Raw genomic sequence first — 18,143 nt, forward strand, 5'->3', positions numbered from 1 at the left:
ATATGATAAGATTTAAAAAATATAAGAAAAATATGAAATAAATTAAATTAATAATTATTATTAATTTAGTATAGGCAACTTATTTCGCGAATTAGTATAATTGGCTGCATAACCTACTTAATTAAAAATTTATTTAATTGCTATAGTGTTATTTATAGAAACATAAAAGACCAATAACTACGATTATTATTATTTAATATTCTCCATAAATGTCTTAATAACCGGAAATTAACAGGAATTTTCTCTATACAATTTGATACGGTATGTATCGAGCTTAAATACACAATATGAGTCGTATACCTACTTTCAAATGCATTAGAAACGGTATCTATAGATTCTGTACTATGAGTTTTATGATATGTATGATTCGATATTTTATAGAACACACCGTGGATGATGATTGTCGTGTTCGCAATAATTGACAATTAAACCGACTTTCTTTAATGGGTGTATCGTACTGTTAAAGTTTATTTTGTTTCTAATCGCAATTGCATTAGAATTTATATAGTAATCGTAGAGAAAATGAAAGAAGTAAATGGAAGAAATTAATTAATGGATAAAATATCCCGTTATTATATTGAATTTGTTTACAAGACCGAATGGTTTAAATTGAGATAGAATTCAGATAATCGTGAGAGCAACTTGAGAGAAGTGCTCAATTTCAATTTATAACAGAGCATTTTCACTTAATGGTCACGAAATGGATACAAACCATCTTTTACTTCAAGATTTGGAACGGAGTTAATACCAAATTAGCTCTTTGCGAAGACTTTTAACGACCACTTTCATTCTGTTTCAATACTATCTAAAATACAATGAACAAATAAAATTGAATCACTATTATTAATTTTTTTATTTAACAAATTTGTATCCTGCAATTTAAAAGATACAAGAAACCAAGACATAAATTCATTAAATTTATTTATTCATTTAGTTTTTGTATATAAAATATTATAAAATAATTATGATAAATTATAAAACTAATCGAACGAGTTTCAGTCATAAATTAGGTACACAAAACTTATTAATAAAAATTGTTAACAAATTAATTTAATTTCTGTACATTTTATTTACAAAGAAATATAACAAAATTATTAAATGGTACAAATTTAGGGGTAACAATTTAAATGTTTATTATATTAATATATCATTCCGGGATGAACGCCATTGTTACTTTGAAAAAACACGTTTGGATTGCTGCTCATCGTCTGCTCCAAATTTGTGTATGTGTTCGTCTCTTCTGGATTAATATACATGCCTGAAATTAAAAAAAAATCATCATTTTATGTTAACTTGACACATTCTTAATCATTTTAATCATTTGAGGTTATCTTAATAATTATTATTCGAATCAAAAATATTTTCAAATCAAATTTGTTTAGAATTAAATTAGCAACAACTTTTATTAATAAATTTTTTTCAAATTTTCTATGAGGAACCCTGTAACTAGCATGGAAGCATCATCTAGTTTCCCTGTGAATAGTACGTTAAGTTAATTCAATGAATATTAGGCATACTATTGTTTTTATCAAAAAATCTTTCCTATAATGTTAGTTTAGATTATTATATTGAATCCATTTTGCAATAATAGTTTTCGACATCTTCACTACTTGGCGGTTTACACTCTTATAAAAAATCATATTTTTGAGGTTATCTCAATAATTATTGTCCGAATCAAAAATATTTACAAATAAAATTTGTTTAGAATTAAATTAGCAACAACTTATATTAATAATTTTTTTTCAAATTTTCATTGAGGAACCCTGTAACTAGCATGGAAGCATCAACTGGTTTCCCTGTGAATAGTACGTTAAGTAATTCAATGCATATTAGGCATATTATTGCTTTTATCAAAAAATCTTTCCTATAATATTAGTTTAGATTATTATATTGAATCTATTCTGCAATAACAGTTTTTGACATCTTCACTACTTGGCGATTTACACTCTTATAAAAAACCCTATTTTTGAGGTTATCTCAATAATTATTGTCCGAATCAAAAACTTTTTCAAACCAAATTTGTTTAGAATTAAATTAACAACAACTTTTATTAAGAAATTTTTTTCATATTTTCATTGAGGAACCCTGTAGCTAGCATAGAAGCATCATCTAGTTTCCCTGTGAATAATACGTTAAGTTAATTCAATAAATATTATGGCATATTATTGTTTTTATAGAAAAATCATTCCTATAATATTAGTATAGATTATTATATTGAATCCATTTTGCAATAACAATTTTCGACATCTTCACTACTTGGCGGTTTACAATCTTATAAAAAATCATATTTTTGAGGTTATCTCAATAATTATTGTCCGAATCAAAAATATTTACAAATAAAATTTGTTTAGAATTAAATTAGCAACAACTTTTATTAATAAATTTTTTTCAAATTTTCAATGAGGAACCCTGTAACTAATATGTAAGCATCACCTGATTTCCCTGTGAATAGTACGTTAAGTAATTCAATGAATATTAGGCAAATTATTATTTTTATAGAAAAATCTTTCTTATAATATTAGTTTAGATTATTATATTGAATCCATTTTGCAATAACAGTTTTCGACATCTTCACTACTTGGCGGTGTACACTCTTATAAAAAATCATATTTTTGAGGTTATCTCAATAATTATTGTCCGAATCAAAAATATTTACAAATAAAATTTGTTTAGAATTAAATTAACAACAACTTTTATTAATAGTTTTTTTTCAAATTTTCATTGAGGAACCCTGTAACTAACATGTAAGCATCACCTGATTTCCCTGTGAATAGTACGTTAAGTAATTCAATGAATATTAGGCATATTATTATTTTTATCAAAAAATCTTTCCTATAATATTAGTTTAGATTATTATATTGAATCCATTTTGCAATAATAGTTTTCGACATCTTCACTACTTGGCGGTTTACACTCTTATAAAAAATCATATTTTTGAGGTTATCTCAATAATTATTGTCCGAATCAAAAATGTTTTCAAATAAAATTTGTTTAGAATTAAATTAACAACAAGTTCTATTAATAAATTTTTTTCAAATTTTCATTGAGGAACCCTGTAACTAACATGTAAGCATCACCTGATTTCCCTGTGAATAGTACGTTAAGTAATTCAATGAATATTAGGCAAATTATTATTTTTATCGAAAAATCTTTCTTATAATATTAGTTTAGATTATTATATTGAATCCATTTTGCAATAACAGTTTTCGACATCTTCACTACTTGGCGGTGTACACTCTTATAAAAAATCATATTTTTGAGGTTATCTCAATAATTATTGTCCGAATCAAAAATATTTTCAAATAAAATTGGTTTAGAATTAAGTTAGCAATATTTTTTATTAATAAATTTTATTCGAATTTTCAATGAGGAACCCTGTAACTAGCATGGAAGCATCATCTGGTTTCCCTGTGAATAGTACGTTAAGTAATTCAATGAATATTAGGCAAATTATTGTTTTTATCAAAAAATCTTTCCTATAATATTAGTTTAGATTATTATATTGAATCCATTTTGCAATAATAGTTTTCGACATCTTCACTACTAGGCGGTTTACACTCTTATAAAAAATCATATTTTTGAGGTTATCTCAATAATTATTGCCCGAATCAAAAATATTTTCAAATAAAATTTGTTTAGAATTAAATTAGCAACAACTTTTATTAATAAATTTTTTTCAAATTTCCATTGAGAAACCCTGTAACTAGCATAGAAGCATCATCTAATTTCCCTGTGAATAGTACGTTAAGTAATTCAATGAATATTAGGTATATTATAGTTTTTATCAAAAAATCTTTCCTATAATATTAGTTTAGATTATTATATTGAATCCATTTTACAATAATAGTTTTCGACATCTTCACTACTTGGCGGTTTACACTCTTATAGAAAATCATATTTTTGAGGTTATCTCAATAATTATTGCCCGAATCAAAAATGTTTTCAAATAAAATTTGTTTAGAATTAAATTAGCAACAGCTTTTATTAATAAATTTTTTTCAAATTTCCATTGAGAAACCCTGTAACTAGCATAGAAGCATCATCTAATTTCCCTGTGAATAGTACGTTAAGTAATTCAATGAATATTAGGTATATTATTGTTTTTATCAAAAAATCTTTCCTATAATATTAGTTTAGATTATTATATTGAATCCATTTTACAATAATAGTTTTCGACATCTTCACTACTTGGCGGTTTACACTCTTATAGAAAATCATATTTTTGAGGTTATTTCAATAATTATTGCCCGAATCAAAAATGTTTTCAAATAAAATTTGTTTAGAATTAAATTAGCAACAGCTTTTATTAATAAATTTTTTTTAAATTTCCATTGAGAAACCCTGTAACTAGCATAGAAGCATCATCTAATTTCCCTGTGAATAGTACGTTAAGTAATTCAATGAATATTAGGTATATTATTGTTTTTATCAAAAAATCTTTCCTATAATATTAGTTTAGATTATTATATTGAATCCATTTTACAATAATAGTTTTCGACATCTTCACTACTTGGCGGTTTACACTCTTATAGAAAATCATATTTTTGAGGTTATCTCAATAATTATTGCCCGAATCAAAAATGTTTTCAAATAAAATTTGTTTAGAATTAAATTAGCAACAACTTTTATTAATAAATTTTTTTCAAATTTCCATTGAGAAACCCTGTAACTAGCATAGAAGCATCATCTAATTTCCCTGTGAATAGTACGTTAAGTAATTCAATGAATATTAGGCATATTATTGTTTTTATCAAAAAATCTTTCCTATAATATTAGTTTAGATTATTATATTGAATCCATTTTGCAATAATAGTTTTCGACATCTTCACTACTTGGCGGTTTACACTCTTATAAAAAATCATATTTTTGAGGTTATCTCAATAATTATTATCCGAATCAAAAATGTTTTCAAATAAAATTTGTTTAGAATTAAATTAGCAACAACTTTTATTAATAAATTTTTTTCAAATTTCCATTGAGGAACCCTGTAACTAGCATGGAAGCATCATCTAGTTTCCCTGTGAATAGTACGTTAAGTAATTCAATGAATATTAGGCAAATTATTATTTTTATCGAAAAATCTTTCTTATAATATTAGTTTAGATTATTATATTGAATCCATTTTGCAATAACAGTTTTCGACATCTTCACTACTTGGCGGTGTACACTCTTATAAAAAATCATATTTTTGAGGTTATCTCAATAATTATTGTCCGAATCAAAAATATTTTCAAATAAAATTTGTTTAGAATTAAATTAGCAACAACTTTTATTAATAATTTTTTTCCAAATTTTCATTTAGGAACCCTGTAACTAGCATGGAAGCATCATCCGGTTTCCCTGTGAATAGTACGTTAAGTAATTCAATGAATATTAGGCATATTATTGTTTTTATCGAAAAATCTTTCCTATAATATTAGTTTAGATTATTATATTGAATCCATTTTGCAATAATAGTTTTCGACATCTTCGCTACTTGGCGGTTTACACTCTTATAAAAAATCATATTTTTGAGGTTATCTCAATAATTATTGTTCGAATCAAAAATATTTTCAAATAAAATTTGCTTAGAATTAAATTAGCAACAACTTTTATTAATAAATTTTTTTCAAATTTTTAATGAGGAACCTTGTAACTAGCATGGAAGCATCATCTAGTTTCCCTGTGAATAGTACGTTAAGTTAATTCAATGAATATTAGGCATGTTATTGTTTTTATTAAAAAATCTTTCCTATAATATTAGTTTAGATTATTATATTGAATCCATTTTGCAATAATAGTTTTCGACATCTTCACTACTTGGCGGTTTACACTCTTATAAAAAATCATATTTTTGAGGTTACCTCAATAATTATTGTCCGAATCAAAAATGTTTTCAAATAAAATTTGTGTAGAATTAAATTAGCAACAACTTTTATTAATAAATTTTTTTCAAATTTCCATTGAGAAACCCTGTAACTAGCATAGAAGCATCATCTAATTTCCCTGTGAATAGTACGTTAAGTAATTCAATGAATATTAGGCAAATTATTGTTTTTATCAAAAAATCTTTCCTATAATATTAGTTTAGATTATTATATTGAATCCATTTTGCAATAATAGTTTTCGACATCTTCACTACTTGGCGGTTTACACTCTTATAAAAAATCATATTTTTGAGGTTATCTCAATAATTATTGCCCGAATCAAAAATATTTTCAAATAAAATTTGTTTAGAATTAAATTAGCAACAACTTTTATTAATAATTTTTTTCCAAATTTTCATTTAGGAACCCTGTAACTAGCATGGAAGCATCATCCGGTTTCCCTGTGAATAGTACGTTAAGTAATTCAATGAATATTAGGCATATTATTGTTTTTATCGAAAAATCTTTCCTATAATATTAGTTTAGATTATTATATTGAATCCATTTTGCAATAATAGTTTTCGACATCTTCGCTACTTGGCGGTTTACACTCTTATAAAAAATCATATTTTTGAGGTTATCTCAATAATTATTGTTCGAATCAAAAATATTTTCAAATAAAATTTGCTTAGAATTAAATTAGCAACAACTTTTATTAATAAATTTTTTTCAAATTTTTAATGAGGAACCTTGTAACTAGCATGGAAGCATCATCTAGTTTCCCTGTGAATAGTACGTTAAGTTAATTCAATGAATATTAGGCATGTTATTGTTTTTATTAAAAAATCTTTCCTATAATATTAGTTTAGATTATTATATTGAATCCATTTTGCAATAATAGTTTTCGACATCTTCACTACTTGGCGGTTTACACTCTTATAAAAAATCATATTTTTGAGGTTACCTCAATAATTATTGTCCGAATCAAAAATGTTTTCAAATAAAATTTGTGTAGAATTAAATTAGCAACAACTTTTATTAATAAATTTTTTTCAAATTTCCATTAAGGAACCCTGTAACTAGCATAGAAGCATCATCTAGTTCCCTGTGAATAGTACGTTAAGTTAATTCAATGAATATTAGGCATATTATTGTTTTTATCAAAAAATTTTTCCTATAATATTAGTTTAGATTATTATATTGAATCCATTTTGCAATAATAGTTTTCTACATCTTCACTACTTGACGGTTTACACTCTTATAAAAAATCATATTTTTGAGGTTATCTCAATAATTATTGTCCGAATCAAAAATATTTTCAAATAAAATTGGTTTAGAATTAAGTTAGCAATATTTTTTATTAATAAATTTTATTCGAATTTTCAATGAGGAACCCTGTAACTAGCATGGAAGCATCATCTGGTTTCCCTGTGAATAGTACGTTAAGTAATTCAATGAATATTAGGCAAATTATTGTTTTTATCAAAAAATCTTTCCTATAATATTAGTTTAGATTATTATATTGAATCCATTTTGCAATAATAGTTTTCGACATCTTCACTACTAGGCGGTTTACACTCTTATAAAAAATCATATTTTTGAGGTTATCTCAATAATTATTGCCCGAATCAAAAATATTTTCAAATAAAATTTGTTTAGAATTAAATTAGCAACAACTTTTATTAATAAATTTTTTTCAAATTTCCATTGAGAAACCCTGTAACTAGCATAGAAGCATCATCTAATTTCCCTGTGAATAGTACGTTAAGTAATTCAATGAATATTAGGTATATTATAGTTTTTATCAAAAAATCTTTCCTATAATATTAGTTTAGATTATTATATTGAATCCATTTTACAATAATAGTTTTCGACATCTTCACTACTTGGCGGTTTACACTCTTATAGAAAATCATATTTTTGAGGTTATCTCAATAATTATTGCCCGAATCAAAAATGTTTTCAAATAAAATTTGTTTAGAATTAAATTAGCAACAGCTTTTATTAATAAATTTTTTTCAAATTTCCATTGAGAAACCCTGTAACTAGCATAGAAGCATCATCTAATTTCCCTGTGAATAGTACGTTAAGTAATTCAATGAATATTAGGTATATTATTGTTTTTATCAAAAAATCTTTCCTATAATATTAGTTTAGATTATTATATTGAATCCATTTTACAATAATAGTTTTCGACATCTTCACTACTTGGCGGTTTACACTCTTATAGAAAATCATATTTTTGAGGTTATTTCAATAATTATTGCCCGAATCAAAAATGTTTTCAAATAAAATTTGTTTAGAATTAAATTAGCAACAGCTTTTATTAATAAATTTTTTTTAAATTTCCATTGAGAAACCCTGTAACTAGCATAGAAGCATCATCTAATTTCCCTGTGAATAGTACGTTAAGTAATTCAATGAATATTAGGTATATTATTGTTTTTATCAAAAAATCTTTCCTATAATATTAGTTTAGATTATTATATTGAATCCATTTTACAATAATAGTTTTCGACATCTTCACTACTTGGCGGTTTACACTCTTATAGAAAATCATATTTTTGAGGTTATCTCAATAATTATTGCCCGAATCAAAAATGTTTTCAAATAAAATTTGTTTAGAATTAAATTAGCAACAACTTTTATTAATAAATTTTTTTCAAATTTCCATTGAGAAACCCTGTAACTAGCATAGAAGCATCATCTAATTTCCCTGTGAATAGTACGTTAAGTAATTCAATGAATATTAGGCATATTATTGTTTTTATCAAAAAATCTTTCCTATAATATTAGTTTAGATTATTATATTGAATCCATTTTGCAATAATAGTTTTCGACATCTTCACTACTTGGCGGTTTACACTCTTATAAAAAATCATATTTTTGAGGTTATCTCAATAATTATTATCCGAATCAAAAATGTTTTCAAATAAAATTTGTTTAGAATTAAATTAGCAACAACTTTTATTAATAAATTTTTTTCAAATTTCCATTGAGGAACCCTGTAACTAGCATGGAAGCATCATCTAGTTTCCCTGTGAATAGTACGTTAAGTAATTCAATGAATATTAGGCAAATTATTATTTTTATCGAAAAATCTTTCTTATAATATTAGTTTAGATTATTATATTGAATCCATTTTGCAATAACAGTTTTCGACATCTTCACTACTTGGCGGTGTACACTCTTATAAAAAATCATATTTTTGAGGTTATCTCAATAATTATTGTCCGAATCAAAAATATTTTCAAATAAAATTTGTTTAGAATTAAATTAGCAACAACTTTTATTAATAAATTTTTTTCAAATTTTCAGCGAGGAACCCTGTAGCTAACATATTGTAATAATAACCGATAATTCTCGATGTCAGATAACCTCAATTTAACTTATTCAAAATCATTTATTTAAATCTTTATCTACTCGGTTCAAACCTATTAAGAACGATAATCTTAAGTTAGTTAACAAAGAAAATAATTAATGTTTGTATGGAATAATGAAATTTCGATGAAAATTTACAAAATTAATTTGAACATAATGCAAAATTTATCGTTGAAATCACAAGAAAATGAATGGATATTTGAAAATTGATTTAAAAGAGCATCAAAATTAGGAAATATCATGCATAATTGTAAATAATATTAAAAATTTTTAATAATAATTTGACAAATTGAATTAGAGATATTTCAAATGTCAAGGTTGGTAGCATTGAAAAAAACTAAAGTACAAATTTCAAACCGATGAATTTAACCAATCAGGAGACGTTATTTGAAAATTTAACATCCGAAAAACGGAATTTATCAACAAAAAGATGGTCTCTGTTGTCTGAAGAGACGCACGCATTTTTTTTTGCTCTCCAAAAAAATAAATTAAATCAACGCTTAACGAGTGTAAAGAAAAAAATATCCATTCCTGATCAAAGAAAGCAATTGGTCCCGTTCCTGGTAGAAATTATTCTTCTGGTGAAGAGAAAAATTGGTTCCCAATCCTAAATCCAACTGTTCCTGTCACGAAGAAAATATTACCCTGAGTTTGACCTCCAAAGTTTTCATAAAAACAAATTGGCTAAGTTAAGTTATTTTTTTTATAATTTATTGTTTTATTGATTCAAATTTAAAAAAACTCTTCTTACCTTCAATACGAAAAGTTCTTGATAAGTTCACTATAAAATTTTGAGGTTAGGATTTTTTTTTAAACCATAACAATATCCGAGTTAATAAATATTACTTCGTATTAACTAATCTAGAAAATTTGTTGATATAATCAGTAAATTCTGTTAATTTTGTCGAGAACATTTCAATTTAATTTAAGTTGTGCACATATTTGTCTTGACAGTGTTGCCAAAACCTGCTTTTGACCCCGAGATAATTCGACGATTCTATTTAAATATTTAAATTTTTTTTTAATTTAATAAAAACCAATTAAAATTATTAAAATTAGTAATGTCATTTATATTAAAATAATTCTTTTTGAAAGGTTTACACTCTTATAGAAAATCATATTTTTGAAGTTATCTCAATAATTATTTGATAGGAATGAAATGCATAAAAACGTAGATTTGTATGAACACCTTTTCTTTTAATTACTTTAATCAATACAACTTTATTACGACTACAACTATTATCATAGTAACCAAAAACATTCATATATAGACTACTTCTCAACATTCCACTTGAATAACTCTTCAATTTAATTGGTGATAGATCTTTGGTTAACATGTCTGCTATCATTTCATTGGTATGCATATACTCAATATTTAATAATTTAGAATTTACCAAATCTCTTGTGAAATGATAGCGAATGTCAATATGTTTTGTTCTACTATGTAAGTTTCCATTATTTTTAATCATAAATTGTGCACTCTTGCTATCATTGAATAAAGTTCTACCAACGAGATCATAATATCCCAATTCTTCTAAGAAATTGTTTAAAAAGATGGATTCTTTGTTTCCTGGATTTCCAAGAATATTGCAGTTCCACCCAACGAGAAAGCATAACCTGAATAGGATTTCCTATCTACATCATTAGCCTAATCAGCATCCACAAAGCCTTTTAACTTATCTCTTTTCTTTGTAAATATTAATCCAATATTTTGAGTTCCCTTTAAATAGCGTAGAACTCTCTTTGCTGCCGTCCAATGCTCATTATTGTGGTAATCATTAAATTGTGCCAAAACACTAACAGAATGAGCTATATCTGGTCTTGTAGTTATTGCTAAAAATAATAAAGCACTAATTCTTTATATGGTTTGGAAGAAGTTCCGTTTGATTTCTGCAGTTTGGCACCATTAATTATTGGTGAAGATAGTACATTTGCATATGACATTTTTTCAGTAAACTTTTAATATATTGCCTTTGGGTTCAAATAATTTTATCTTCTCTCTTAATAAATTCAATTCCTAAACAATACGAAGCTTTTTTCATATCCTTAATTTCAAAATTTGGGCTAAGATAATCCAAAAGTTGTTTACTCCTTTCTTGATTTTTACAGCATATTAGAATATCATCAACATAAACGGAGCATTCCTTCTTCTTCTTTGGCATAAAATATACATTTTTCATAATTAGATTGTTTCAATCCAACTACCAATAGTTTTTCCTTAAGTTTTAACCCGTATAACGATTTCTTCAATTATTCTCCCTTCTTTTAATTTCCTTTTCATATTTATAGCTTCTTGCTTTATTTTCGTATCTGAACTATTTTCGCAAAAATAATTTAAACCCTTTTCAAAATAGTCTGGTAAACTCATAAATATCTCTTCATCTAAAGTTCCGTTTAAATATGCTGTGGTAACATCGATTTGATGAATTTCCATATTATGTATTGCAGCTAATAAGTCTCTAAGAAAAATCTATGCCTGGTTGATTTCTAGATTAGATTAGATTCATTCTTATTATTAATTTCCGTAGATTTTTCATGTCATTTTTCATTTCTTAAAATTTTGGGGCGAACACCAAGGACAGTAGAATCTAACAGGACTGCTACATCCATTGTTGTGACAACCTGCCCGCAAACTACGTCATACCATTTTCCACGCCCAGCTGTTGTTATGGTCCATGTTTGGTGTGAATTATTAGAGGTTATATCCTAGACGTATTCATTATATTTTTGAAGTTTTATGTTTTTAGACGTATTAATGTCTATCATATAACCTCTAAAAACACAGACAGTTACCAGGCGTGGCAAATAGTGTGACGTAGAGTGCGGGCTACCAACCCCTAGTGGACTACAAAAATACAATGGATGTAGCAGTCCTGTTAGATTCTACTGTCCTTGGGCGAACACGACTTATTTTCTTATCTTGATTTTCTAATTGTTCTAAATTTCTTTCTTCTTCTATATTTTTTTCGAGATCAGTTTGTTCTTCAGATTCTTCTCTTTTATCATTATCTATGTTTTGATGATCATTATTGTTTTTGGAATTAACAATCCATATGTCATCAAATTCATTGTCATTCATTTTCATATCTTTTTTATTAAAATCTACTTCATTTTGTCTACCATAATTTAAATGTTTTGTAAATTTTACATTTACTATTGTTATTTTCTTTTGCTTTTCTAACCATACTTTATATCCTTTAATTCCTTCACAATATTCAATAAATATACATTTTTCACCATTTTCTCGTAATTTGGATATTTGTGGATCAGTTCTTAGTATCCAAATTCTCGAAAGTAATTAAATGAAGGTATTTTCTTATAAAATAATTCAAATGGTGTTTTATTTTCTAAAATTTTAGTGGGGCATCTGTTTCGAATATAATTTTCAGTATTAATAGCTTCTGCCCAAAATATGTTGGTAAACTTTCTTCCTTAGGCTTATATTCTTCGATTTAATAAAGATTATTGATTTTCTTTGCTTTTAAACAGATTTTGTTAAACTCCTTTCTAATTTCGGTATAATAACGTTTGAATATTACATTAAAAACATTTTCTGTCATTTTCGCAACTGACATTAAATTTAATTTCAAATCTGGATCATATACCACTTCTTTTAATTCTACAATTTTACTATGATCTGAACAATTTCTAATTTTATATCTCCTTTTCTGGTAATTTCAGTTGCCCTGCCGTTTGCTAAAGTTAATTCCTTTTTAAGTGTATTATCAAAATTCTTAAATTTGTTTATGTTATTACAAAGGTGTGATGTACAACCACTATCTAAACACCATAATTCTTTTGATTTTAAATTATTATCTTCCATTTTATAGCAATTATCAGTATATGCCCAATATGTAATATTTGCATTATTAATCGGCAACCTTATGTCCTATTTTTTGACATCTAAAACATTTTATTTGATAATTAGGGAACTTGTCATTATTATGGTAGTATTTCTTTTCTTAAATAACTTGAGTTTTTTTTTTAAATTAAATAAGCTCCATTACTTTCCTTTCCATCAGAACGTCTTGCTTCATATTCTTCGATTATTTATAATAAATAGATAGTTTAATAATAAAATTATTTAAAATTTGAAAATTCTTTGGTGACGTGTTAAATCTGATTGGATCATTTCTTTTTTAAAGTGGAACAACCGTATAAAGAACGGTCCCAAGACGGATACAGAAAGGATCGAGGTCCGATCGGAAACCATTAATGATTCCGATCTCCTCCATAACCAGTCTTTAAAAAATTCCACGTTGTGTTGTTCAGACCATCAATAACTCCAATTAGGAAGTTTGAAGAATAGTTTGAAAGCTGCTTCTTCGAAAAACACAACGATAAAATCAGAGAATATTCTGAAAGAGGAAAAGTTACAAGTTCACTTTGTAATCGATTAATATTAAATTTATGACTTTATGTAATACATTAATCATTAAACCGGAAGATTTTACAGTTAATTTTATTTTATGCCCCGTGGAGAATTCCTAAAAAAAAATAAACAAATAAACCTAGATTTTTTAAACATTACCGTTAATTTACCTGATTTATCATTAATTTTCAACGGATTTCTCTCGATCTCTAGAACATTCAGGTTAATAATTCTATGTAGATTAGAAATTAACGATTTACAGCCAATTTAAAGTGTCTCGTTTCACATTCTTTCCACTAACAACATTCAATAATCATTATTTGATCAATCAAGCGTTGTCTGAGAGTTTTTTTTTGTAATCGCGTCACGGTTGATAGATTGATTACGTTTGTACTACTTTAAATAGAGCTCAACGGATGTTAAATTTTTAAAGAGAAAGGAGAAAAAAATACAAGTTCAATGTTAAAACATGTCTTAAAAGTTTAACTTTGCGTGTTAAAATGGTAACGCGCCGTTTAATCGTTTCGAAACGAAAATGTTTTTGAGCTTAACGTTAAAACGGAATAAAGGTCTTAATACGCCCGTAATAATAAATTCGATACTAATTAGATGTTATAAGCAATTTAGTTTTACGATTGCAACGTAAGCTTTCTATTCTAACAAACCCAAATGGTTAAAGTCCATTAATTGTGACGAATCCACTTAAGTATAGTATTAAAAGGCAAGGAATTAACGGATCCTTTTGGCAAGTTTTTATGAGATGTTAATTTTAATGTTAGCGTTAATACCGTAATGGTGTAATTTATCGATTATTTTAGCTTCAACCCGATCTAATCAAAAAATAATGGAAAAAAACTGAGACTTTATTGCATTTTAAATGTTTGGCATTTTATAGTTTATATCTAAAAATACAAAGTAATTGGAACAAAAATTATGATTTTGTGATTTAATACGAACAATTTTTATTAATATTATTCTCATCTGTTATTTTTAATTTTTGTGTAAATAACCACTTTGTTGTTAAATCTATTTATCTCTGTTGTTAAATCTTCTAGGTTGGTAATAGAGATAATTGGGTTATAATCGATTACAGATATCATTTTGTTAATTCATTATACAGGGTGTTCCGGTAACTCGGGGCATAAAATTAACCTCATATACTAGAGCAAAAATGATGACGATTCGTGAAAAAAAATTATTATAAAAGTCTTCAAATGGCTAAGATATGGGCCATCAAAGTTTAGAAATTTTAACACATTTTTCTAAATATTTTCAATACTATTTATGGTAGAGCGTTGAAATTTGGTACAGGGTAAAAAAATATCAAGCAAAATCATTGAACCATTTTGACTTTGATCGGGCGGCGGCAACCATGCTATACAGATCTGAGTTGGCGATGACAATTCAAAAACGAACTGAGCTAATAACCATTATTTGCATACATTTCTAAGTGCAGACTTAGTTAAATCGAGTGTTAATTTATTTTAGTTGAATAAAAGAATGTAATTTCCAAAACAATAAATTTAATTTCCGGTTACAACAAACACGAACATAACAAAAATTCTAACAAAAATATTAACAATAACAATAAAATTATAAACAAATAGTAATAAATAAAAAAGAACAAAAAAATACTAAAACAGATGCACGCCTGATATCGCCGTCTTAAATTAAAGCGTACTCTGCGGAGAACATCAATCTCAGTTTGAAGTTGATCAAATGAATCAACAATTCGCAACCTCAGTTGATCAACTCGTTTTCGATTAACTGATTTAAACGCAGTAAATTAGCGATTTAACGCGTCCCCATAAATAAAAATCTACAGGTGTAAGATCCGGCGATCGGGGGGGCCAATTTATCGGTGCACCTACTCCTAGTCCAATCCACCGTCCCGGAAAACGTTCCCTCAGAAATTCTTGGACAGCTTGTGTGCTATGCACACAATTATGCACCATTATGCATATACCACATTGCTTGCCTTGTGTTTAAAGGACCGTCATCTAAAAAATCATCTAATTCTTCTAAATATCGCCTGTATGTATGTCCATCCAGCCTTGATGGCAAGAAAACGGGTCCAATAATTACATCGCCCATAATGCCAGCCCAAACGTTAAGAGAAAATCTCCATTGTGATTTCCAAGTTTTCTTAAATCTTGGATTTTCGTCCGCCCAACTATGTAAATTTCTCAAATTGAAGATTCCATCTTTAGAAAAAGTGGATTCATCTGTAAAAAGCACTTTGTCTTAAAACTGATCATCAATTTGGATTTTGTGCTACATTATTTGGAAATATTGCAGTCGCAGTGGGTAATCAGCCAGTCGAACTTCCTGAACTTTGTAACAATGAAATGGATAAAGTTGTTGCTAGTGAAGAACACTCCAGACAGTTGTTTTTGAAGTTCGCCATATCCAAAGTACTAGCTGTAGTATTTTCTTCTACGTAGTCTAGAATATCTTCTTCTAGTTCGGGTGTTCGGACTGATCTTACGTTACTGTTACTTACTAAATTTCGGCTTAAACGTCCCATTTTCCCTTAAACGGGTTTCAGTCCTTAAAAATGTTTTTCGATTGGGCGCTCTGCGATTCGGAAATTTCTCCCGATAACGGTTAGTGGCTGCTACGGCGTTTCCATGACATTGCCCTAATGTCAAAATCATGTCAGTTTGTTCACTAAATGTGTAACTCCATTTTTAACACTTAAAATTAATAAAAACTTAACTAACAAAAAACTATCATTTGTGTTTAAACGACATAAGCAAGTTGACAGCTCAATTTGTTTTTTTAATTGCCATGGCCAACCTTGACTTTTTCGAAGATTTTTGTTTTTTAGTGTTATCATTGAAATCGAAGCTTAATATTTTCGCGTATAACTCGAAAACGGTAAACGTTATCAAAATTTTCAAAGATTGATAATAGTTTCTAAAATAAATTTTCTATTAAAAAGTACAAAAATAAATGTAGGGTTACGAGCGAACAAAAAAGATCTGAGCAAACAAATTTTAGGGACAGCCTGTGATTATTGGTTCAATGATTTTGCTTGATATTTGTTCACCCTGTACCAAATTTCAACGCTCTACCACAAATGGTATTGAAAATATTTAGAAAAATGTGTTAAAACTTCTGAACTTTGATGGCCTATATCTTGACCATTTGAAGACTTTTATAATAATTTTTTTTTACGAATCGTCATCAGTTTTGCTCTAGTATATGAGGTTAATTTTATGCCCCAAGTCACCGGAACACCCTGTATGCAATTTTCATCCATAACATTTTCACCTATCATTAGATTCCACAAAAATCTGCACAAAATCAGTCAATTTAGAGCTTTCGAGATTTTGTAATTTAATATTTAAAAATGCAAAATAATTGGAACGAAAGCGTTTATGGATTACGTTTTTGTGGTTCTTTACGAACAATTTTTATTAACATCATTCTCGTCTAAACTTTTTAATTTTTGAGTTAAGAACCACTTTGTTGTTGAATGTCTAAAATTAGATATGGTATCTCAAATCTGCTAGGTTGGTAATAACTATAATTGGGATATAATCGATTATGGATATCAATTTGTTGGTTCATTACGAGCAATTTTCATACACAATATTTTTTCCTAACATTTTTAGTTTCCACTTTATAAAACAAATCCTTCAAAACGTCAATTTAGAGATTTTTGGGATTTTCTAGTTTATATCTAAAAATGCGAAATAATTGGAACGAAATCGTTTATGGATTATGTTTTTGTGGTTCATTACTAGGGCACGGAACTTTTGTAACGGAACGATACGATTTACCCCCACCACTTGTTCTCCTAGAAAACAAGGCGGTGGCGTCAAGTCAACTCACCTCATCGGTTGTTGTTGACGACCGACAATCGGTTTATTACACGTCAGTGTCAACTGTCAGTACGATTTGAAAATATTTACAAAAAAATATATTTTATAACTTTAATTCAAAAAAACATGATCCCATTTGTAATATCAATCACAAATCGGATACGGATATAAAAAAATTGCTGTTAACGCATATTGAAACAACCATCCCTAAATTTTCTTCTGTAAATGACGTTCTTAGTTGACGTTAAAATGAGTTTGTACCTAGAAAATAATCTTTCAACATCACAACTTGTAAATAGAGCATAAATAAAATACTGAGCTATTGAACCATATTTTTCCTTAAGAGTTAAAGGTATATTGTCTTCGGCAATTTGTTGAACAATTCTCAAATCCGAACAACAATTTTACCACAAAGGGAAACTAAAAACAATTTTTAAAAAAAACAATAATACGAACTCAAACAGAACTCCAACTTCCAATTAAAGGTAACTAAAGAAAGATAAATAGCAAATTTGACGAAATTATGCGGATGAAAAGCGTCGAATACTGCACATTTGGACAACAGTGAAATCGTACTGACAGTTGACAATGTTGACATTGATGCGCAATAAAAACCGATCGTCGGTCGTCAATAACAACCGATCATTTTCTAGGAGAACAAGTGGAGGGGGTAAATCGTATCGTACCGTTACAAAAGTTCCGGGCCCTATTCAT

The 18,143-nt window shown here is 27.3% G+C and overlaps 1 protein-coding gene and 1 long non-coding RNA gene across 2 annotated transcripts in view; both read right to left on the minus strand.

Annotated features, from left to right (window-relative positions):
* Positions 1–904: 904 nt before the first annotated feature.
* Positions 905–18,143, minus strand: part of LOC111420703 (metabotropic glutamate receptor 3) — a 35,242-nt gene continuing 18,003 nt past the window's right edge. Inside the window, exon 2 of the mRNA XM_071201401.1 lies at positions 905–1,258. Within this exon, the coding sequence (XP_071057502.1) occupies positions 1,140–1,258 (119 nt within the window). The 3' untranslated portion in view covers positions 905–1,139. The remainder of the gene's footprint in view (positions 1,259–18,143) is intronic.
* Positions 11,796–14,440, minus strand: LOC139432647 (uncharacterized). The gene is made up of 2 exons (XR_011642399.1): positions 13,770–14,440; positions 11,796–13,714 (listed from the first exon to the last, which is right to left on the minus strand). It is a non-coding gene; the product is annotated as an uncharacterized lncRNA (long non-coding RNA).

This window comes from Onthophagus taurus, chromosome 1 (genome assembly GCF_036711975.1).
Source record: "Onthophagus taurus isolate NC chromosome 1, IU_Otau_3.0, whole genome shotgun sequence".
Taxonomy (NCBI): domain Eukaryota; kingdom Metazoa; phylum Arthropoda; class Insecta; order Coleoptera; family Scarabaeidae; genus Onthophagus; species Onthophagus taurus.